Source organism: Myotis nattereri, assembly GCF_964212035.1.
Source record: "Myotis nattereri genome assembly, chromosome: 7".
Taxonomy (NCBI): Eukaryota; Metazoa; Chordata; class Mammalia; order Chiroptera; family Vespertilionidae; genus Myotis; species Myotis nattereri.
This window is the reverse complement of record NC_138082.1, coordinates 14231626-14254298: the sequence shown is the minus strand read 5'-3', so window position 1 is coordinate 14254298 and position 22673 is coordinate 14231626. Positions and strand designations below refer to the sequence as shown.

Sequence of the window (22673 nt, the reverse complement as noted above, 5' to 3'; positions counted from 1 at the left end):
CAGCAGAGCCAAATATCAACAGTACAATGATTGAAATTTCTTTTGAGAGCCAAACTTTTTAAACTTAAACTATATAGGTAGGTACATTGTTATTAACTTAATTAGGGTCCTCCTAAGGCTTAGGAAGAGCCACACTCAAGGGGCCAAAGAGCCGCATGTAGCTCGTGAGCCGCAGTTTGCCAACCACGGGCCTGGTAGATGAGAAAACCTGATCCCAGGGAGGAAAGTCACGGAGCCAGAGTTCCTTGCTTACTAAACCTTTTATATACAACATCTTTGCTTTACTTTGACAATTATTTGGTACTGTTTATGTTCCCTCTCTATGCCCTTGATAAATTTGTTTATACTTATTGTCTTCTTGGATGTGTAATGAAAATTACACTAGTTATATATGAGCTACGACATACACAGTGAGTGTAGCAGGCCCTATTCCAAGCACTTAGCACATATCAAGTGATTGAACTCTTGCACCCTCCTGCATGGTAGGTTGTTATCTCATTTTACAGGTGAAGAAACTGAGGCACACAGGGGTTGAGTAAGTCTTATAGCCTGAGTTTGGACCCAGGCATTCTGGCTCCAGGGCCAATAACCTTACCCCTCCAGCACCTCTCTGTATACAGGACTAGTCTATTTCCTTAGCAGCACAGCAGCACGCCCACACAGCCATCTTCAAGACTAGGAAATTCCAGATCCCTCAAATTAAGTAAATGTACAAACATCCACGTCAGGAAAAGCGGTCTAGGTCTTGGTTTCATTATTTGTTTGGCTGCCATCTTACACAGTCTGGGGAGTAGGACAAACATTCCTCTTAGCACACCCCTCCCCCTCCACATGGTCTTTCACATTCCACAGTGGAAGGTGAAAACTCTCTGTTTGGAAAATATTCTCTGGGAGCACCAGCCACTAAATTGCATCTGCCACTGAGGACCCCAATGGGATTAGAACCTGTTGTTTTTGGTAAATTCAAACTTTCAGTGTGTGTGTGTTTGTACATTGTACATGTATGTGTACAGCTGTGCTTGGGGTAATCAAAGCAATTTCATGTGTATATATATTTTCACGTGGAGTTGGAGGGGAGGGTATATTAATTAACAATTAACCCAACTGCGAAGGCTATCACATTGTTTCAGAAGGGAGTCAATGAAATGAGTTTGCTTAAAAAAAAAAAAAATCCCAATAGCCTGAGCCAGGCTGTGCAAGTGATTTAGGAGAGGAAGGGGAGATGATGTAATGGGTTCGGCATGTTCCCATCTTGGCCACACTATGCAAAAGGGCCTGGGGAGTTCTGGGAGGGTGTGTACAAAGTTAACGGGAGCGGGAGCCGGTGGGGGTGAGTAAGAGCAGGTTGTAAAACAGGATTAATCACCTCTTGTCAGACCTTTCCCTGTTACTGTGTTTTCAGTAATTTTGGTTTGAATGAAGGCTCTCTAGCCAATTAATATTTGTTTGTTTCCTTTGGCAAGACCTGTTGGGGTAGGGATGAGATGGTGAGTTTAAAATTTTTGGTTTGGTTTTGCATTTTGGAAGAAGAGGTAAGTAATGTGAGTTTGGGTTTTTAATGAAATGTCCCCTGTCCCCCTCTCCCCACTCTCTTAAGAAGCAGGAGGCAAGGCATGGCCAGCTGGTGCCTTGAACTGACACAGGTGCAGAGGCTGTGGGGGGTGGGGAGCCAAGAATAATTACAGGTTTCTGAAGCATCAGGCCCTGCCTGACACACAAGCGCTCCCATGAAAACTGCTCTTTATGGAAAATTAATGGTGAAGCTGGAAAACTGTCAGGGGCCATTGTTGTTCTTGGGAAGCCATCAGTCCTCAGAGGGGAGGCCTTCTCCCAGGTCCCTGGGCTCTCACGACTTGCTAGGACAGAGTGCCCGCCTTCCCCGGCAAGGACTGATTGGCACCGTCATGCACAGGGATTGGTTTATCCTTTAGGAGTGTCTCTTCTACATTGCTTTCTGTCTGCAGCCTCACTTTCTGCCCAGATCTAGATCTTTGCTCTAGTGTAGGATGGTTTTTCGCTTAAGGCATGGGTTTAATTTGCCCTATGAAAGTGCAATGACCAAAGCAGGGACAGCGAATGAAACTTTTTATTTTCAAGTTATAAAGTAATAAATGGGATTTCCTCCGGTGTATGTCCAACCTAATCAGGTGGGGAACGTCCATCCCGTGGGCCCTTTTTAAGGCCTGCGAAATCATGTGGTCTGGTCCTGCCAAGGCAATCGCAGGTGGGACTTGAAGTTCAGTAAGTCTAGGAGCTTTTTTCATAGCAACATAAATTTATATGATGTGAATTGTATCAATCAAATGATGCTACAAGTATCCAAATGGCCCTTTGCAGAAAAATGATTCCCCACCCCTGAAATAAATAGAAGCTTAGTTGGGACATAAGGCAGAACAGACCCAAGTATGTGAACCAGCTGTACACGAGCAGTGGCATCCCTTGACCACTCAGAAGATTGAATCTAGTTACATGTCAAGTAACTGGCCATGTAACAGCGAGCAACTCTTCTTCAGGGCTGACGGAGGATAGGTGCAGCAATTGTGGGTAGAGGTCAGAGTGATAGCTTTCAAATTGGTATGTTCTGAAAAGTAACATATGGAAAAACAACCCTGGACCAAGATACAAAGACCTCTGAGTGCATGAGCCATCTTGTCCCACGTGGAGACTGTTAATTTTAAGGATCACAGACACTGTGAAGGAAGACAGTGCTTTTCCAAGTGGATGGAAGTGTGGGGGGAGCCCATTGCCTTCTTTCAAGGAGCATAAGACCTGGGCGCCCTCTCTGTCCAGGTTACATGACTTTAAAACTTACTTTAACATTTAATTCAGACTTGAGTTGTTTTGGGGATTCCTTTTATATGCTGCAACTAAGGAATCCTTGGAAGGTGAAAGGGGTTTTTGAGGCCACTTACTTCAAAGACATCACCCTCTTCCCAGGCCTCTAATCTTGTCTCCTTCCCTCCCCACCTCCCCAAGGAAAAATATATAGGGTGTCCCAAAAAACCTATACACCTTAACAGCTGATAGCTGCAGATTCTATTACATATTGAAAATGAAATGTATTTTCCAACATCCTTTCTTGATAAAGACTCCCAGCAAAGAGGAATAGAAGGGTCATACCTCAACATAATAAAAGCCTTATATGACAAACCTACAGCCAACATCATACTCAATGGGAAAAAACTAAACTCATTTCCCCCAAGAACGGGAACAAGACAGGGATGCCCTCTTTCACCACTCCTGTTCAATATAGTACTAGAAGTGCTAGCCATAGCGATCAGGCAAGAAGAAGAAATAAAAGGCATCCAAATTAGAAAAGAAGAAATAAAACTGTCCTTATTCACAGATGACATGATACTATTCATAGAAAACCCCAAAGACTCCATAAAAAAACTACTAGACCTAATAAATGAATTTGGCAACGTAGCAGGATACAAAATTAACACCCAGAAATGCATGGCCTTTTACACACCAATAATGAACTCACAGAAAGAGAAATGAAAAAAACACACCAACCCAATTCCGTTTACCATTGCACCAAAATAATTAAGATACCTAGGAATAAACTTAACTAAGGAGGCAAAATACCTATACTCGGAAAACTACAGAACATTGAAAAAAGAGGTAGAGAAAGACATAAACAAATGGAAGAACATACCATGTTCATGGATTGGTAGAATCAACATCATTAAAATGTCCACACTGCCAAAGCAATCTACAGATTCAATGCAATCCCCATTAAAATACCAACTGCATACTTTAAAGATCTAGAACAAACTCTCCAAAAATTCATCTGGAATAAAAAAGACTTCGAGTAGTCACAGCAATTCTGAGAAAGAAGAACAAAGTTGGAGGAATCACAATACCAGATATCAAGCTATATTACCAAGCCACGGTTCTCAAAACTTCCTGGTACTGGCACAAGAACAGACATATAGACCAACGGAACAGAACAGAAAGCCCAGAAATCAACCTAAGCCATTATGCTCAATTAATATTTGACAAAGGAGGCAAGAGCATACAATGAAGTCAAGACAGTCTCTTCAATAAATGGTGTTGGGAAATTTGATCAGATACATGCAAAAATAATGAAACTAGATCACCAACTTACACCATACACAAAAACAAACTCAAAATGGATAAAGGACTTAAATGTGAGACGGGAAACCATAAAAATCCTACAAGACTCCGTAGGCAGCAAAATAACAGACACATGTCGTAGCAATATCTTTACAGACAAAGCTCCCAGGGCAGTGATGGTGAACCTCTGACACGCGAACTCATTTTTTTGGTTGATTTTTCTTTGTTAAATGGCATTTAAATATATAAAATAAATATCAAAAATATAAATCTTTGTTTTACTATGGTTGCAAATATCAAAAAATTTCTATATGTGACACAGAACCAGAGTTAAGTTAGGGTTTTTCAAAATGCTGACATGCTGAGCTCAAAAGGTTCGCCATCACTGCCCTAGGGTAATGGAGACTAAGGAGAAAATAAACAAGTGGGACTACATCAAAAGAAAAAGCTTCTGTACAGCAAAAGAAACCATCAACAAAACAATAAGAAAGCCCACTGCATGGGAGAACATATTTGCCAAGGATATTTCAGATAAGGGTTTAATCTCCAAAATTTACTGAGAACTCATACAGCTTAACAAAATGAAGATAAATGATCCAATAAAAAAATGGGCAAAGGACCTAAATAGACACTTTTTGAAACAGAACATACAGAAGGCCGAGTGACATATGAAAACATGCTCAAAGTCACTAATCATCCAAGAGATGCAAATCAAAACAACAGTGAGATACCATCTCACACCTGTCAGAATGGCTATCATCAACAGATCAACAAACGACAAGTGCTGGTGAGGATGTGGAGAAAAAGGAACCCTCTTGTTCTGCTGGTGGGAATGCACACTGGTGCAGCCACTGTGGAAGACAGTATGGAGTTTCCTCAAAAAGTTAAAAATGGAACTCCCATTTGACCCAGTAATTCCACTTCTAGGACTATATCCTAAGAAACCAGAAACACCAATCAGAAAGGATATATGCACCCCTATGTTCATAGAGGCACAATTTACAATAGCTAAGATTTGGAAACAGCCTAAGTGCCCATCAGCAGATGAGTGGATTAAAAAACTGTGGTACATCTACACAATGGAATACTACGCCGCTCTAAAAAAGAAGGAACTTTTACCATTTGCAACAGCATGGATGGAACTGGAGAGCATTGTGCTAAGCAAAGTAAGCCAGTTGGAGAAATATAAATACCACATGGTCTCACTCATATGTGGGATATAATGATCAACATAATTTGATGAACAAGAATAGATCCAGAGACAAATGGAAGGCGAGTGGGCGGAGAGAGCAATCAAAGGACTTGTATGCATGCATATTACCATAACTAATGGACATAGATATTGGGGTGGTGGGGGCTTGCCTGGGGTGGGGATGGCTGGGAGGCGGTTCAAGCATGGAAAAAGGAGACATATTTAAAACTTTAGACAATAAGAAAAGAAAATGACATGTATTTTAATAAACACTACCTTTATAGTGTGCATACATTTTGGGAGGACACCCTGTATATACAAACAAATATTTTCCATTATGTTGGAATAGTTTGGGGAGGAGAAACCCTGAAGAGGTTTCAGTAGAAATTCCCCAACGTTCACGTTTATTTAGGATTCAGTTAATTTTCACAGCATTGTCTCTTAGAATGTACAAATTACTAGAGAAAAATATTCAATTGGGTTTCAGCTCCAGGAAGTGGTTGATGTGAGAAGCAGTGGAAAGGAATGCGATCTTGGCGGTTCCAGTGCTGTGGTTATTTTGCAGACCACAGCAGTTCTGAGTGATGTGTAATCCTCCTGCACCTCTGGGGTGTGCTATCGATGGTGTGTGTTTCTTAACCTAATAGCTAAGAGTTGCAGTAAGAGATTTTCACTTATCCCATATATTGCTTACCCACATTTTCTAGACTGAATTCATTCTCTCCTAACCTTCCACCCTAATATTCTTTGGCAGTGAAAGCCAAGAAAAAGTAAATATTTATTTAAAATTTTTACAGGAATCACCTTCTAGAGCTTACAAAATTGATTGTTGTCACTGGTTCATATATACTCGCTGCCCTGAGTTAGGTTCAGTGTTAGATTCTCCTTCTCAAACCTGTTTTGAAATGTTGAAACCTCGGAAGATGGGCATCAAAGTTTAAGTGCTTGGTGTCTGAGGTTCTTCCATGGGCTTACTGAGCTTATGAATCATAGGGCTTCTCTCCCCTCCTGCAACCCTTGAAAAAAATGGTACCAGAACTCTCTGGCCATTTAGTTTACTTCCTTTCCCATCTTTCAATTCGAATCTAAAAGATGAGAAATGTGTCAGAACCATTACATCATATCATCCTTGGGAGGAAAATTAAATCATACAGTTCCCATAAATACCAATCTTTGCAATCTTACAGCGGTTTCCACGTTGATGTCAGAGGTCACAGAAATAAAGATTTTAAATTAGAAAAGGATGAGTATTTTAGAAGATCACTTTTAAAAAGAAGCCCAGCTACCTACTACCAGTAGTTTGTGTCAGTTGAAATTTTTACTCTGGGATGTATATGAAGATTTCAAAGCATAAAAGACTAATTAAGCTTTGGGACACTCCCAGGAGAAAGGTAAGAGATTCATCTCCCTGTTTCTGTGCTTCATACTCTCTGGGGACTATGGCACCATGGTTAATAGCACGTGACAAAACCACACATAATAAATGTCAGGAAGGGGCTCCCATGGGCAGCCACGTGCAGTGCACCTGTGTGTGCAGTTACTTGGGTGAGCATTCTTTCTGGGAACCCAAGAGCACCCCTTCCTCACTGGGAAAAGCATCATCAGCATCATCAGTATTCTCATCATCACCACCAGGTCAAGGTCTCATCTCAGAAGAAGTATGGCTTTGAAAATTCCCATGAAGTGGGAAGCTGTATTTCCCCATAAATTTGCATCTGTGTTCTTTCTCCAATTTGTTTTCTCTTTGCACTTTTAACTCTTGGGTATTTTAGGTGAATGAAATAGGTGAAATATCTGGGATTAAGGGCAGCTGGCTAAAGGGACCACAAATGACTAATAGTTGATTACAAGCATAGGGTGGCATTTTATTTCAGTGGCGCTGTATTATCCGGGGGGGAGGGGGGGTGCGGGGGGGGGGAGGACACATTAGCAAAATGCAATGTCATTTATTTATTTATTTATTTATTTATTTATTTATTTATTTATTTTTGTGACTCACCAACTCAAGTATACATGGATCCAAAGACTTAAAATAATTACTCAGGGCAGTATTATTAAGTGGTGGCAACAATATTGGACCAATGACTGTCTTCTAATAAAATGAAAAAACACAGAAATAAAAACCTAGAATATTTTGTGTCTAAACACTTGGTTTTAGAGGGATGGCATTGAGGAACCTGGACTAGAGTCTGCCCAACCGAACATAGATATAATTACAGTGGTGGTGATGGAATGGGTTATGAGGTGATTCCAGCTCATTTTTTTTTTCCAAAAAGTTCTAACTCTTACAACTCTATGCCAGTTCAGACACTGAGACAGCTCTGTCATCTGAGATAACACAGGTACAAGTTTAGCTCTAAATGATAGTTTTTACTGTTTGAGAACTCACGTGGTATAACTACTATGATCATTGCTTTTAAGGAGATCATGATCTTAATAAACCAGCCATATCACCAGTTTATGGCCTCTTAGATTCATTTTGGAGATTCTGTTTATTTGTCCAGGATTGAAGAGGGGTGGCTTTCAACACTTGGCAGTCAGTGTATTTTCTTAATTCCATTTTTTTTTCTAGACCAGGCTTCTTGCAAGAGATAGACTTTATGTTGAACTCGGAATGAAAATGACTGGCAAATTTCAAGTAATTTATGATGGGATAAGGATAGGTTGAACGAAAATCATTTTTGTACTCTTGGCATCATCATGCCCCTATATGACCTAATTTCTTACATATCTGTTGATTCCGTGAAAGTAACTACCTTTTGCCAACAGCAGGGAGATTTTGGTGAACTTAATTTGTGCTACAAGACTTGGGCTATCCTGTTCTCCATCAACTTCTGACTTTGTAACCTATCATGGAAGTAGTAGGCCTGACAGTAATAGGTTTGAACTTTTTTTCTTTTCTTTTTTTAAACTAGGTCTTGGATTATCTCTTATTTATTTATTTATTTATTTATTTATTTATTTATTTATTTAAATCTTTAATTTCTTTATTGGTTAAGGTATTACAAATGTGTCCTCATCCCACCACTAACCCCCAACCTCCCCCCCCCCCCCCCGACTGATGCTCTCATCCCCCTGTTGTCTGTGTCCCTTGGTTTGGCTTATATGTATGCATACAAGTCCAAGGATTATCTCTCTTTTTAAAAAAATTTATCTTTATTGTTGAAAGTAATAAAGATGGATTAGTGGGGGAAAGGAGGAATTTTCTCTTTTAATAAGCATTTCAACTAGTAATAAGGCTATGAACAAAATGGAGAAGGTATTTAAAAAGATTTAAGGATGATCATTTTAAAACTAATTTCATGTGATATTTGTTAGGAAATTGGGAGAAGAAACCATGCATTTCAAAGTTAAGATATCAGAAAGCCTTCAGAAAGCTCATCTGTGATTCACTAAGAAGATCACTTTGTACTGGGCACATTTCCTTCCCATTGCTGACTCTAAAGGATTTTGGAGGGGGTGGAGGTTGAGCCAGTGGCTCAAGCATTTAGTTGTGTTGTTAGGTGAGGCTGGGAGCTGAGGGAAGCCTCCTTTCTCCAAGGTATGGTACTAGACATATTTGTCATTGAGATGTGCCAGCTCTGATCTGAGTTTGTTGAGAGTGTTGGTTTTGGTAGACAAACATTTGAATTCTCTATCCAAATTTACCATCTGGAGATGCTCCTCGTTTGCTCTTGGGTTGTTTTCTTCTCTTTCTTTCTCTCTCTTTTGAAATTATTTAGACTTACAGAGAAGTGGCAAAAATAGTGCATACGGTTCCATCTACACGTGGCTCAGCTTCCCCTAATGTTACATAACCAAAGCATAATGATCAGAACCAAGAAACTGCTATTAATACGATACCATTAACCAATCTGTACACTTTATTTGAAATGCATATTCTCCCCACCAACGTCCTTTTTAAAATCCAGGACCCAGGCTGGGGCTCATTGCATTTCGTTGTTATGTCTGTCTCCTTCAATCTGTGACAGCTTCTCAGTCTCCCCTTGTTCGTCATGACCTTGATACTTCTAAAGAGTACTGGCTAGTTATTTTGTAAAATGCCCCTCAGTTTGGATTGGTCTGATGTTTTCTCATGATTAGGTTGAGGTTATTTATTTTTAGCAGGAATGACACAGAAAAACATTGTGCCCTTGACAGCCTATCATGTCCGGGATGCATGACATAAATGTTTCTTATTACTAGTGCTGCCAACTTTGATCCTATGGTTAAGGTGGCACATGCCAGGTTTCTCTACTGTAAAATTATTTTTTTTATCTTTTTAATTAATAATTTGTTGGGAGATACATGTTGAGACCAGGCAAATACCTTGTTTCTCATTATATTGCCATCTACTAATTTTAACATCCATTGTTGATTCTTGCCTGTAGTCATTATTACTTTGTTGTTTGCCTATTGGAGATTTTTCTATATCTATCCTTCCTTCTATGTTTATTAATTGTAATTTTACTGTAACGAGGAGCTGGCCCTTCTTTATCTGTTTATTTATCCTATTATTTATTTATATCACTATGAACTCACAGATATTCATTTTATTCCATTGGTGAGCATCCATTATTGCCATCATTCTTTTTGTTGTTGTTGTTGTTCAAATTGTCCAGATTTGGCCATTCAGAGATCCTTCAAGTTGGCTTCTGACTCTCTTTGACATATATCACAACATAGTCTAGGCTCATCTTTTCTAGTCTTTGTCCCAGCCTTTGAATCAACTATTTCTCCAAGGAGTCCTGTTTCCTTTATTGGATAATGACATTTAGAAACCAAGATCATGGTGCCAGGTGTTCTCATTGCTTGTGGGGGTACCTTTGCTTGTAGACAGAAGTAGGCAATAGATGTATATAGACTCATATATGTATATACACATTTATTTCTATGTATACCTCTGTGTGGGTATATTAAAATCTATGTATAAATAATGATGTCTAAAATTCTAATTAAACATCAGGCATTTCTTTTTTTTTAATTTTTTTTTTATTATTATTAGTTAAGGTATTACAAATGTGTCCTCATCCCCCCCCTTTAACCCCCAACCTCCCCCCCCCCACACAAACTCATGCTCCCATCCCCCCGTTGTCCATGTCCATTGGTTTGGCTTATATACATGTATACAAGTCCTTCGGTTGATCTCTTCCCCTTACCCCCGCCCTCCCCTACTTTCCTTCTGGGGATTGATAGCCTGATCGCTGTTTCTCAGTCTTTGGGTCTGTCCCTTTTCATCAGTCTATGTTGTTCTCTATTATCCACAAATGAGTGAGATCATGTGGTATTTATCTTTCTCTGACTGGCTTATTTCACTTAGCATAATGCTCTCCAGTTCCATCCATGCTGTTGCAAAAGGCAAGAGTTCCTTTTTTTTTTTTACCGCAGCATAGTATTCCATTGTGTATATGTACCACAGTTTTCTAATCCACTCATCTGCTGATGGGCACTTAGGCTGTTTCATCAGGCATTTCTTAAGGGAGTTCTTATAATCATTAAAAAAAGAACATTGGAGACAAACTTATTTTTTGGCTTAGAAACAATCTAACATTAAAACCCTCCTCGTTCTTAACATTTTAATCTCCAACATTTTTGATGGGTTTCTGATGGACAGATCTTCTCTATCTAAGCTATATCTCTAGCAGATATTACAAGCAGATTTCTCAAAACAAAAATTATTCCACAGTGATTTCAGAGGGCTATCCAGCACATCCTAATGGTTACTCATGCTTTTCTAATCCTTAGCTTTAATAAGAATGCCCTGTATTAGGATTGCAAGTGACAGCCTCTTATAAGTGGTCCAGATTTTCCTTCATACTGAGATCATTAGTGTGACCCATGTTCACCAGGGACTCAAAGTAGAGCGTACTGGGTAGGTTATTATTATTTTTTAAATATATTTTTATTGATTTCAGAGAGGAAGGAAGAGGGAGAGAGAGATAGAAACATTAATGATGAGAGAGAATCACTGATTGACTGCCTCCTGCATGCCCCCTACTGGGGATCGAGCCCACAACCCGGGTATGTACCCTTGACTGGAACCTAACCTGGGACCCTTCAGTCCCCAGGCCGACGCTCTATCCACTGAGCCAAACCAGCGAGGGCAGATAGGTTATTTTTTTAATCCTCCCAGAAGAGTATGTAAATGTGTTGAGAATATCTCAGTTCATCAGAACTCTGAACATGAAGCAATATGAGCTTTCTAACAATCACAGCAATATCTAGTGACTTTCAAATATTTGAGCTACAAAGTATATAAGAGGACATGGCATACAAAAGCTCTATCTATAGACAGTGGTGGCTGGGGATATAAAATAAGTACTTGCATGTGAGGCAGGGAACTGCCTCAAGTACCGCTTATAACTCACGATTCAGCTGATTTTCACCTGGAACATACCTGTGTCTCAAAGGTCTGGTTCTGCCCTTTGGGCAGAGCTGAAGAAGCACTATAGTTGTCCCAGAACACGTGTATTGGTGACCATTTCTAGGACTGCTAGCGTCAGCATGGTCCAGGATAGGATGTCAGCGGATGGCTTTGTGTAGATCCGAGTAAAGTAAAGTTGATTTTATGTTTGTTTAATAGTCATTATGTACCTGTCGAGTGCCAGACACTGTGCTTGGGAGGTGATGGTTTGAAAAGAGAAGGGGAGGTTTAAGGGAAGTTTCAGGAGGAAGATCTTTTAATTCAGAAGTGAACTGACTGGAGCTAGCACTGAGGGCTTTAATACTAGAAAGAATAAAGTTATAACTTCCAGCAATGAGATAGAAAAAGGAAAGGGCAATTTTTGAGACATGGAATTCAGAAAAGGGGCAAGTGAGGATAATGCAGATTTCTAGCCTGAGAAGGTGGTAGTGCTGTTTTCAAATATAAAGTGGTCGGAAGCTACTGGCGAGAGCTATTGCTTAATAAATAAAATAGAATCAAACGTTACTTTTCCAATAAGCTTTCCTTGATTAATACCTCCACATGCTAGAGTGTAGAATTCCTTGCCCATTCATCCTCTAAGAACTTATCACCACACTTTATGTTACTTGCTATCACCTTGCTTTGTAAACTCATGTCATTTTTAGCTTGTAGTTGTTTATTCTGTCCCTGCATCACATGGACTTACTACTGTCTCCTGACACAGAGAGAACCTCGCACCTTGCTGTGGACACTGTAGTTGAATGAACACTTGTGACTTGAGTGTTGAATGAAGACTGGAGCCAGTCATTAGTTTATACTATTAAAAACCAGTAGTGAGACCCAGAGGTGAATCATAGCTAAAAATCTGTTTTTCTTATTCAGTAATGCAGAGTTTTACCCGAGGTTGATTACAAAACCAATCTTTTGAAATGTCACCACAGTAAAATCTTTGACAGATACAACACAGCTAGGTATATCATTAAAATATATTCTGAACAGAATAAAAGCCTAGAATCAGAACATGGGTTGAAAACATAGAAGCTCTATGGAGGCAGTAAATTAAGAGCTAGTCACATTTTAAACTTGCCATCGGTATTTCTTTGTTGCAGTTCAGGAGTTAGGACAAATTGAGCTGGTGTAAGTTAGCACCATGGTTTTATACAAGATTCTGGCAGACTAGGATTTTTAAGTGAGGAGAGCTTTTAGACCAGAAATGTAAATACCCATTTTTGCCATAAAAATGCTTCCACCATCTTGCAAAGACCCACGTGTACCAGGGATGAAGATTTGTTGAAATTCGGAACTTCTTGTTCCCTTTTCTCTATTTCTTTACCAGGTGGAAGCTTTATGTTGAAATTAGATGGGGTTTTATCATTGACAAGTCAAATAGCTGTGTTTGAACTTGTTTTGATCACATAGAGATGTTAAACCATGGTAATGGACTCCTGCTCCTTGCTACAAAACAGGTAGCAATTGTATTTTTAACAACTTCCTGTAAACACGGGGTTTTGTCTTGTACATCAAAGGTGTTACAAAGGCATTCTTTTACAACAGTATTCATTCCTGATGGTTAGGCAGTCCATGTTCCAGGCCGTCCTTGACGTCGGCTGCTTGTGGCTTAGGTCACCCCTTGGTTTGGGTGGACACGCTTTGTTTTTCAGAGCAAGTTGGAAAGTGGCTTAGTTTTGTGGTTTGCTCATCTAGTAGAGAAACGAAATTGCACTGTGGGGAGCCTTGTCTTGGTATGAAAACCTTGTCTGATTCTTTTGCTTCGTGCTTAGATGGGAGCTCCTACGGAGTATCTCATCTGCTGAGTTGGACTGTGGGGCAGGAGGTCATTTTAACATTGAATGTTCTCTGAGATCTTGATGGTGTGAGATGGCCCTTCCCGGCCTCGAGTTTCCCATCAGTTCTAGCAGTTGAACTCCTAGAATGTGACCCTCTGAACCCTTCAGGAGTACTCAGGGAGTGAATAACAAGGTCGTACCTGTCAGTAGGAGAATTCCACATCGGAGCCATGAAACCCTTCTCTGGGTCTTCCCGAATCTGCCTCCTGTGCCTGTCAGCACGTGGCCTCCTGGTGTTCTTTGCCTCTGATAGCTGTTTCTCTCCCCCTCCTGCAGACATGCCTTGAATTGGAACGCTACCTGCAGACGGAGCCCAGGAGGATCTCGGAGACCTTTGGTGAGGACTTGGACTGTTTCCTGCGGGCTTCTCCTCCCCCGTGCATCGAGGAGAGCTTCCGGCGCTTAGACCCCCTGCTGCTCCCCGTGGAAGCGGCCATCTGCGAGAAGAGCTCGGCCGTGGACATTTTGCTCTCTCGGGACAAGTTGCTCTCGGAGACCTGCCTCAGTCTCCAGCCAACCAGCTCTTCTCTGGACAGCTACACAGCCGTCAACCAGGCCCAGCTCAACGCAGTGACCTCATTAACGCCCCCATCGTCCCCTGAGCTCAGCCGCCATCTGGTCAAAACCTCACAGACTCTCTCAGCCGTGGATGGCACAGTGACGTTGAAACTGGTGGCCAAGAAGGCTGCGCTCAGCTCGGTCAAGGTGGGAGGGGTGGCGACGGCGGCGGCAGCCGTGGCGGCAGCTGGGACAGTTAAGAGTGGACAGAGCGACAGTGAACAAGGAGGGGTCGGGGCCGAGGCATGCCCCGAAAACAAGAAGAGGGTTCACCGCTGTCAGTTTAACGGGTGCCGGAAAGTTTATACAAAAAGCTCCCACTTAAAGGCCCACCAGAGGACTCACACAGGTAGTGGTACAAGTCGGCCGCACGTGGCTTCTTCTTTTTCCTCCCTTAGCCTCCTGGTGGGAAGGGCTTCTCTCTGTTCATCCCTGCCAACGAGGAGGTGATAGAGGCAGGAGGGCCTGGGTGGGGACGCACAGGACTCACTTGTTGCCTTAAGATGTGCGGTTGCCCTGAGCACAGCACACGGGTGTGTCCCTCGCGGGCTGTGAGATCCGTTCAGAGGCCATGCCCCCCGCAGCATAGGATCAAACAGTTCCCAGGATGCCAGAGCGGGGCCCTGCCCTCGTAGTGACTCACAGCCCTCCGTGACACACGCGCTTGTCTCTCTCTGACACTTTCCATTGTTTTGTGAGCGTAGTTCTGCCGTTCGATCAACCCCGGAATCCGAGGAGGTACAGTCAAAAGAATTCACAGTTAAACAAGGTAGCTGGGGTGTCCCCCTTCCCTCTTTGCCCAGCATCCCTGATGTTTCATCAAAGTCACCAACAGCAGGAGGGTTTCAGAGTTCATTAGATGCGATCATTCTATAATTAATTGGCATCTCCTCTTTTGCATTGTTCTCTGGCGCATGCTTTATGGAGAGATGGCGGAATGGCTTTTTAATGAGCTTGTTACCGAGGAGTTGCTGAAGTGATTACATTGCTATGTGTGTGGTGGGGGCGGGCGGGGACCGAAGGACTCCGTATTTTCCTCAAGACTTGTGTAGTGACTCCCAGGAATCAGATTGATCTTTGGAGCAAATGGGATAATTTGGAAGAGTGGGATTTACTGAGAAAAGGCTGACATTGGCGCTTCCCTTGGAACTGGTCTTTGTTCTCTGCTTTGAGATGGAAGTGTAGGGCTGGGGTCTCTTCTTGGCGTTAGCATCCTTGGAGCAATTACTGTCGGTGGTGGGTTTTAAATGAGTCCTTGGCAGTGTATTTGCCTGTATGGTCTTTGCCTACTGCTTGCACAGTATAAGTTGAACAGGGAGCCCTCCAAATGTCTAAGCAACAGGATAAGTATTGTTGGAGAGAAGTGAGGGATACATCTAAGTTAGGAGGTGTCTGGCGAGAGTTCTTTCGGGGCTACCGCTTGTCTTTCTGGTGCTCTGGTGGCTTGTGGGCTGTGCCACCAAGGGGATGTGCAGTGCAAAGTTCATTGGCTGGAAAAGCAGAAAACCTGGGTTCTAGTTTTAACTCTGCCACTTACTCGCTCAGTGAATGTGTCCCTTTGCCTCATGGGCCTCATTGTCCACATCTGTCATATAATCTGACTCTTAAAGCCCCTGTCAGCTCTACTGTCCTGGGGCCTGTGGAATGCCTTTGTTCAGTACAGAGGAACTTTCCTGAATAGAGGTGTATAATGTGACTAGAAGAAATCACTGTTTTGAACCACGGAATTACAGTATTCCCATGGGAGGGTGAGGGCTGACAGTGCTTCCTCTGCGCACTGGACTTAGGCATGCACTCCTCCAATTCTGTACTCAGTTCCCCGTGGCCCTTGCTCGGTTCATGGGAAGGTCTCCTAACATCACTTCTGCGTCCTGGGGCTCAGGTGCAGAGTCCCACTCACAGTTTCCCATCAGAGTTTGGGTTCACGTTCTCCACTCCACGTACACCAAGGCTAAGGCTTGCTGTTGTCAGCGTTATTTCTCCCTGATGTTGTCCTGAAGGTCGTTTCTTTCTCAAGTCAATGAGTAAAGCAATGACAAGCCATTGCAGTGTTCCAGACTTCAGTCGTGACTCATCTCCCGCTCCCCACAGGAAACTAGAGAAAGCAGGATGAGGTGAGAATGTCCAGTTTTGTTTGGGTTGTGGAATGCATGCTGGTGGACACATTTCTGAATTATTGACAGTAAGACAGGCTACGTCCTGCCTTGTGTGGTGGCTGGACAGCTCTGGGGAAGCAGAGATTCCTTTTGGGGAGGGAGCCCAGAGCATTTTTTTCTTTTTTTAACCCCTTCTTCCCAAAAGATGTGTCAGAAGGACAACTCTTTGGAGTGTTGTGTCATTTGGTGCTTTGTTTGGGGGGCATTGTGTGCTCGGTGATCATCAAGGTGGAGCTCATGTGTTCCCCAGCACCTATGCCCACAGAGGTCTCCACGTCGGGAAGTCGCCCGCGGAGGCCCCACGCATTACTGGAAAGGCAGCGGTGCAGAATGGTTGAGAGCAGGGCTTTGTAGGCAGGTGGACTTGGCTTTGAGCTCTGGCTCTACCACTTCCTGGATTTAGGACCTGGATAAGTTATTTATCTTTACTGAGTCTCATCTTCTTTATCTGGAAGATGGGAACAGCTGTGTTCACCTCCTAGATTGCTTTGAGGATTAAGTTGGAAACTATGTGCAAAATACTTGTAAAAGCTTATTAAAAGACTAGAGGCATGATGCACGAAATTCGTGCAAGAGTAGCCCTGTGGAGCCCCGGCTGCCTCAGCCCTCGCAGCTCGGCTTTGTCAGGACAGGACAGTCATCCGGACGGTCGTTCTGCTGTTCAGTGTTCGGTTGATGTGCATATTATGCTTTTATTATTATAGATAGCATATGGTTAGTTGTAGATGTTACTATTGCTGTTGATGTTGATTAGTGATGATTGCATGAAAATAAAGCCCCGCAACTTTAAGTCACTTAGCCAAAGTAAAATATAGGCAAAGAGCAAGAAGCTTTTCTGTCCTCACGCCTGCACTTTCTGTGTGGGGCTGGTGATGTTCATAGACACTGGTTGTGGAGGGTGAGCCTGGACATGCAAGCATTGGCCATTGACGTTGTCACTAATGTGACCAGGGCTTTTCTAAGACAACACAGGAAGCAATTGCCTGGCATCCCCAAGCCAAGCATGGAGGGAAAAGTAGCTGCTGTATGAAAGAGAAACAGACAGGAGAGAGGCAGAGGTGGGGACGAGGGATGGGGAGAGGGAATATGAATTAATTTGGATTAAGTGGATGAGAATCAGAAGTATTTATTTGGAATTGGTGTGAATGGGGCACATGGGGAACTGCAAACAAAGGTGATAATTTATGTGGTGTGGATGAACTAAGAATAATGGAGAAAGCATGAAGGATGGAATCAAATTAAGTGCAAGCATATCAAGGAAATGGACTAGTAAAAGCTCGAGGGCAAAGGTATATGGTGATGGGAATTCAGGAAGAGTCTGCTGATATGAGTGAGTGGGCTGGGGAGAGCGGCTGACCTAAGGTTGAAATACAGTTTAAAAAAATGGGTTCTGGTTGGATTCAGGCAAGTTGTTTTAACACAGGGCTCACTTTAATTCAGTGAAAAGATTTCCTTATCTTTCAGTTGGGGAAGTGTTTGGGGACAGAAAAAAAAAATGAGAAAACTATTCAAGAGAAATAGGGGAAATATTGGCATTTTGTTCTCTAGAGTGTGTGTATATATATACATATATATATATATATATATACATATATATATGTATCTTTTATAAATTCATATATTGAAAAGGAGACAGTTGCAAAAATGAAATAAAATAATGTGTAGGTCTCTGTCTATGCATAAGAAAGACAATACTTTGTTAGTAAGCTGGGATTGCTTGCATTGAGGAATTTTTAAAGTGTTATTCATTTAATCTTTATATAGCTAGAATTTAGAATTTACTGAGCTGGAAAAGAAAGGTATGCTCCCCCCTGCACCCCAAACCCTTTGGTTGGTTTTTGAGGATGCTGAATCCTTTAAACTTTTTGCCCTGGAGGATGTTAGGCAATGAGGTGATTTTTTTTCTTTTCCCAGGTAGCAGATGTTCAAGTTGGTAGCTTGGGCACAAATGCTGATTACCTAAGGAGGTGAAGTTATGGATGGGGGACTCAGGAGTGGGGTCGGGGGGTGGGGGAAGATGAGGCAGAGCCTGGGACAAAGGGAATATTGTGAAGCAGCAGAATCTCAGTGAAAGGAAGCACATAAAAATGGACATATGGTTTATTCATTGGGAAGAGCATTTAGTGCTGGCATGAGCATAAATGTCCTTTAGCCGCCAAGCCGTTCAGACCTTTCTCTCCCACTCTGTTTGCTGGTCTTTGTATAATGTATTCTTCTTTCTCAGTAATTCAACCATTATGATCATCATTTTATCCATCTTCTTGGAGTCAGCTAAGTAATCCTAATATTTTGATGCAGGAGAAATCTTTACTTTCAGTTTCCCCCAAATCACCAATTTGCTCATTTTTAGCAAAAATCAATTTGTTAAACTGTTAGTAGATTCTATGCAAAAAGAAAAATAATTATTTTTTTACATTTCTTCTTGATCACGTCTGAGATGGAAAAGAAAGCATCTGATTGAAATGATGCTTTGTGTTCAATGAGCAGACTTTCCTGGTATGGAGATTCATATGAAAGCTTGTTCACATTTGCACAAGGAAGAATGAATCCTGTTGGTAGTTAGGACAAAGGCCAGCAGTGAAATCTTTGGTTGTTGGTCACGGAGGAGGGAGAAAAGAGGCCACGTTCTCACATGTGCTATTTGGAGGGTCCTCTGTAGGGACTGGGCTTGCTTTAGTCTAATATATGGGTGGTGATGAGCACATTCTAGATTTTGCAATGGAGGGCGTAAAGAGTTGTTTTCAGGTGGAAAGGTAATACAAGTGTGCAATTAGCATTTTATATCTGCTTTGGGGCAGGTCATAATGAATTAAGATGTGGTACAATCTCTAAATTTAATTAGGATTTAGGGAAATAGTTTGCTTTTAAATGAAAAGGTGTCTAAAAATATTACAAACAAAAAGATGAGCGTTGTGTTTAAGAGGCAAACAAAGTGCTTATTTTATACATATAATGAAAGTTCTTTAAAGGTGAAATATACATTACTTATTCAACAAACATAAAGCACTTGCAATGCAATTTTTGAAGTCTTCTAAAAATATAACCCTTTTAATCCTCATATTAACATAATGACATAGGCACTATTTTTATTTCATAAATGAGGAAAATGAGGTCCAGAGAGGTCAAGTAACTCGTCCAACTTCACATAACTCTTAGGTGGCTGGTCCAGGATGCTAATAAAACCCTGTTGCTCCCATCCAAGCTCTGTTGTGCTAGCTAATGAAGGAAAAAGAAGTCAAGTAGATATTTTTCTTAATAACCCATTAGTAAGAAGAAATGAGAAACATATAGTTGAAATACAAATTGACAATGGAAAACACTTTAAGTGTCTCCTAAATGGATAAAAGTTGGGCAAGTCTTTAAAACGTAGTGCATCATCAAATGACTAAGACCCAGAACAAGGAAATGACAAAGAAATGGTGTTCCATTTCCAGGCCCATTGTTGTTACTGCTGTAGCTACTGTTATGTGATCATTACTATTAAACCAGTTTTTTAACCTTAAGATTAAGGAGAGACTTTTTTGTAACAGCCCCAATACACTCATTAAAATGACAAGTGTTGCGCCCTGGCCGGTTTGGCTCAGTGGATAGAGCATCGGCCTGCGGACTGAAGGGTCTCAGGTTCGATTCCGGTCAAGGGCATGTACCTTGGTTGCGGGCACATCCCCAGTGGGAGGTGTGCAGGAGGCAGCTGATCAGTGTTTCTCTCTCATTGATGTTTCTAACTCTCTATCCCTCTCCCTTCCTCTCTGTAAAAAATCAATAAAATATATTAAAAAAAATAAAGTAAAATGACAAGTGTTAACACTCTATACCTGTGAAATAAGAAAGGCAAACATTACCACATACAGGGGAAACTGAGGACCAACAATGTAAATATGTCTTAGCTCAAGTTATACAACCCGCCATGGGAAGTAAAATTTGACCACTATCTCCTGTCCCTTAGGCTTGCATCTTATTTAATAGATCATCTTGCTTCTTATTTACTTTGTTCATTCAGTCATTCCATGAACGGGTATTAAGTGCCCATAGATGTCAGGCGCTGTGCCACGGACACAGGATTTATAGAACTGGGTTGGGCAGGGGGGAAGGCTCAAGGAAGACAAAGCGTTAAATGGCGGGGGGGGGGGGGGGAGGCTCCTGTCACTGGTCAGAAGCAGCATGGATGATTCTGAGATAAAAAGTCACTTCTCTCTTTCTGGACAGGGCATTTATGGGTGCTGTTCATGTTTTTAAATGATGCCAATGTGATAAAAACACTAATTTATATAAATAGAAGCCCTGTTTCAAGGTCAGGCATATCAGCAGGACAAAATTAAATACTTTACTCTAGAACTCTAGGGGGCCCATCAACTACTTTCAACCTCCTTGGTGCCATAGATAAGAATTCTTTGAATTTATACAATAGCAGCTGAAATAGGGCAATTTTAAGACACTGAAGGGCCTTTAATATGCTGAGACACAGGACGGCTAATGTTTATCCATGTATTGAGGCAGAAACTCATTAAACCCCAATTATGGGAGGGAAACTAGAATACGAGTTAACTGTTCAGTTCACAAAGTAAAGAGAGTTTAATAGGAGCATTTGGCATCTTGGATTTAGCGTATTCAAGATTTAAAAGAAAGAGTTTGCAAAGAAGGAGTGTGAATGCGGTGGTAGAAAACAACTGATGGGAGAATTTATGAATCAGAAAATCTTCCGAGTTTCACCCATGATAATTTAGCAATATGTTAGCTTTTAACATTTATGAAGATAAATCTAGCTAAACATATATTGGGTATATCTTAAACTCAGCATATACACAGCGAGCACATTTATTTTATAATTATAATGTGGTAATAAATGTAGGCTTTGGGACATTCCTATTCCAGATGTCCTTTTAATGGGTAATTAGTAGTCACAAAGTAAATGAACATGTTAAAATAAGGATGGAGGAGAAAGTCAAAACATGAAGTTAACACATATTTCATCAGACACTATTTATTGAAACCTACTATATGAGACAGTATTCCTTCCCCCATCTCTGAGGACCTTGCTTTTTGATGCAAAAGCCTGAAATACGTTTTCATCGAGTCATTATATTTGGAAACTGATCTCAAAAGAGAAGAGAGCATGGGTTGTGGGTGGGAGGTAAGATGGAGGGAAGAGAATAGAGGAATCTCATTTCAAAAAAGGCAGCGGAAGCAATAGAATTTTATAAACTTGAGGATTTAAAGATGAAGTCATCCCTGATAGAGAAGAGAAAAGGAGGGTCATGAGGAGACTGCATAGTTGAAGGAATGACATGGGGAAGGCCAGCGTGAACTTTAAAGAAAACTTCCCTTTCATAACTAGATGATGTACAGAAGCATTTCTGTTATAATACGAACGTTAATGACCATGATGATCATAGCCATTACGTACGTATTATATTAGGAGGTTTGAGGAAAGTTAAATGGAGCTTTCTAAAGAGTGCAGACTAAGATTATATAAAAATTAATTGTAGTAGGCAGTATTCTTTTTTTATGTCTCCTTCAGTTGAAACATTAATGGAATAATTCTGTTTGAATCAGAAAAAAAGGGAGTTTAAGGAAACCATATGTAAAAATAAAAGTGAAAACAAAACCCTTTTTAAAAAAACTTTGTAATGATTTATTTATTTTTAGAAATCTCTTTTTTTAATATTTTTAAAATTGATTTTAGAGAGAGGAAGGGAGAGAGAGAGACATCCATGTGAGAGAGAAACAGTGATCAGTTTGCCTCTGGCAAGCACGCCCCAACTAGGGATCAAACCCACAACCTGGGTATGTGCCCCGATGGAGGGAATTGAACCCACCACCTTTTGGTGTACTGGATGATGCCACAGCCAACCGAGCCACACCGGCTTGTCATAATTCTTTTTTTAAAAATTGGTTAAGCTGTAGCCGGTTTGGCTTAGTGGGTAGAGCATCGGCCTATGGACTGAAAGGTCCCAGGTTCGATTCTGGTCAAGGGCATGTACCTTGGTTGCAGGCACATCCCCAGTAGAAGGTGTGCAGGAGGCAGCTAATCGATGTTTCTCTCTCATCGATGTTTCTAACTCTCTCTCTCCCTTCCTCTCTGTAAAAAATCAATAAAATATATTTTTAAAAAATTGGTTAAACTCTAAGGACAGGTAAAAAATATTTGTAAAATGGTGTATTTTTCTTTGAAGACGATCCAGTTTGAACTGAGTAGAAATTAGAGTTAAACCTTGAAAATGGATCATGAGCAAACATACTTTTTATTTAAGGAAGTTAGATCTGATAAGTGAACCCAGCCCACATGGGCCTGTGTGTAATGGGACTCCAGGTCTGCCAGGCGACTCCGGTACCAACGGAGAGAGCCGGGCTCTTTCTAACCAGACAGTTTCGATTTGTCCCCACCCTAATGGAGGCGAAGTGGATGGCCCTGGGCAAACCTGTTTCTGAAATCTCAGTTTCTTCCTTTCTCATGC

At 41.3% G+C, this 22673-nt stretch overlaps 1 protein-coding gene across 4 annotated transcripts in view; it reads left to right on the top strand.

The window, feature by feature from the left end:
- Positions 1-22673, top strand: part of KLF7 (KLF transcription factor 7) — a gene marked incomplete at both ends in the record, with an annotated part of 92285 nt that overhangs the window by 33776 nt on the left and 35836 nt on the right. For 2 of the 4 annotated variants that reach the window (XM_081096212.1, XM_081096211.1), the window contains one exon: positions 13781-14411. In XM_081096212.1, coding sequence (XP_080952338.1) covers positions 13781-14411 — 631 coding nt within the window. Of the gene's footprint in view, positions 1-13780; positions 14415-22673 lie in introns of all 4 variants that reach the window. The other 2 variants (XM_081096210.1, XM_081096213.1) reach the window with 2 other exon arrangements.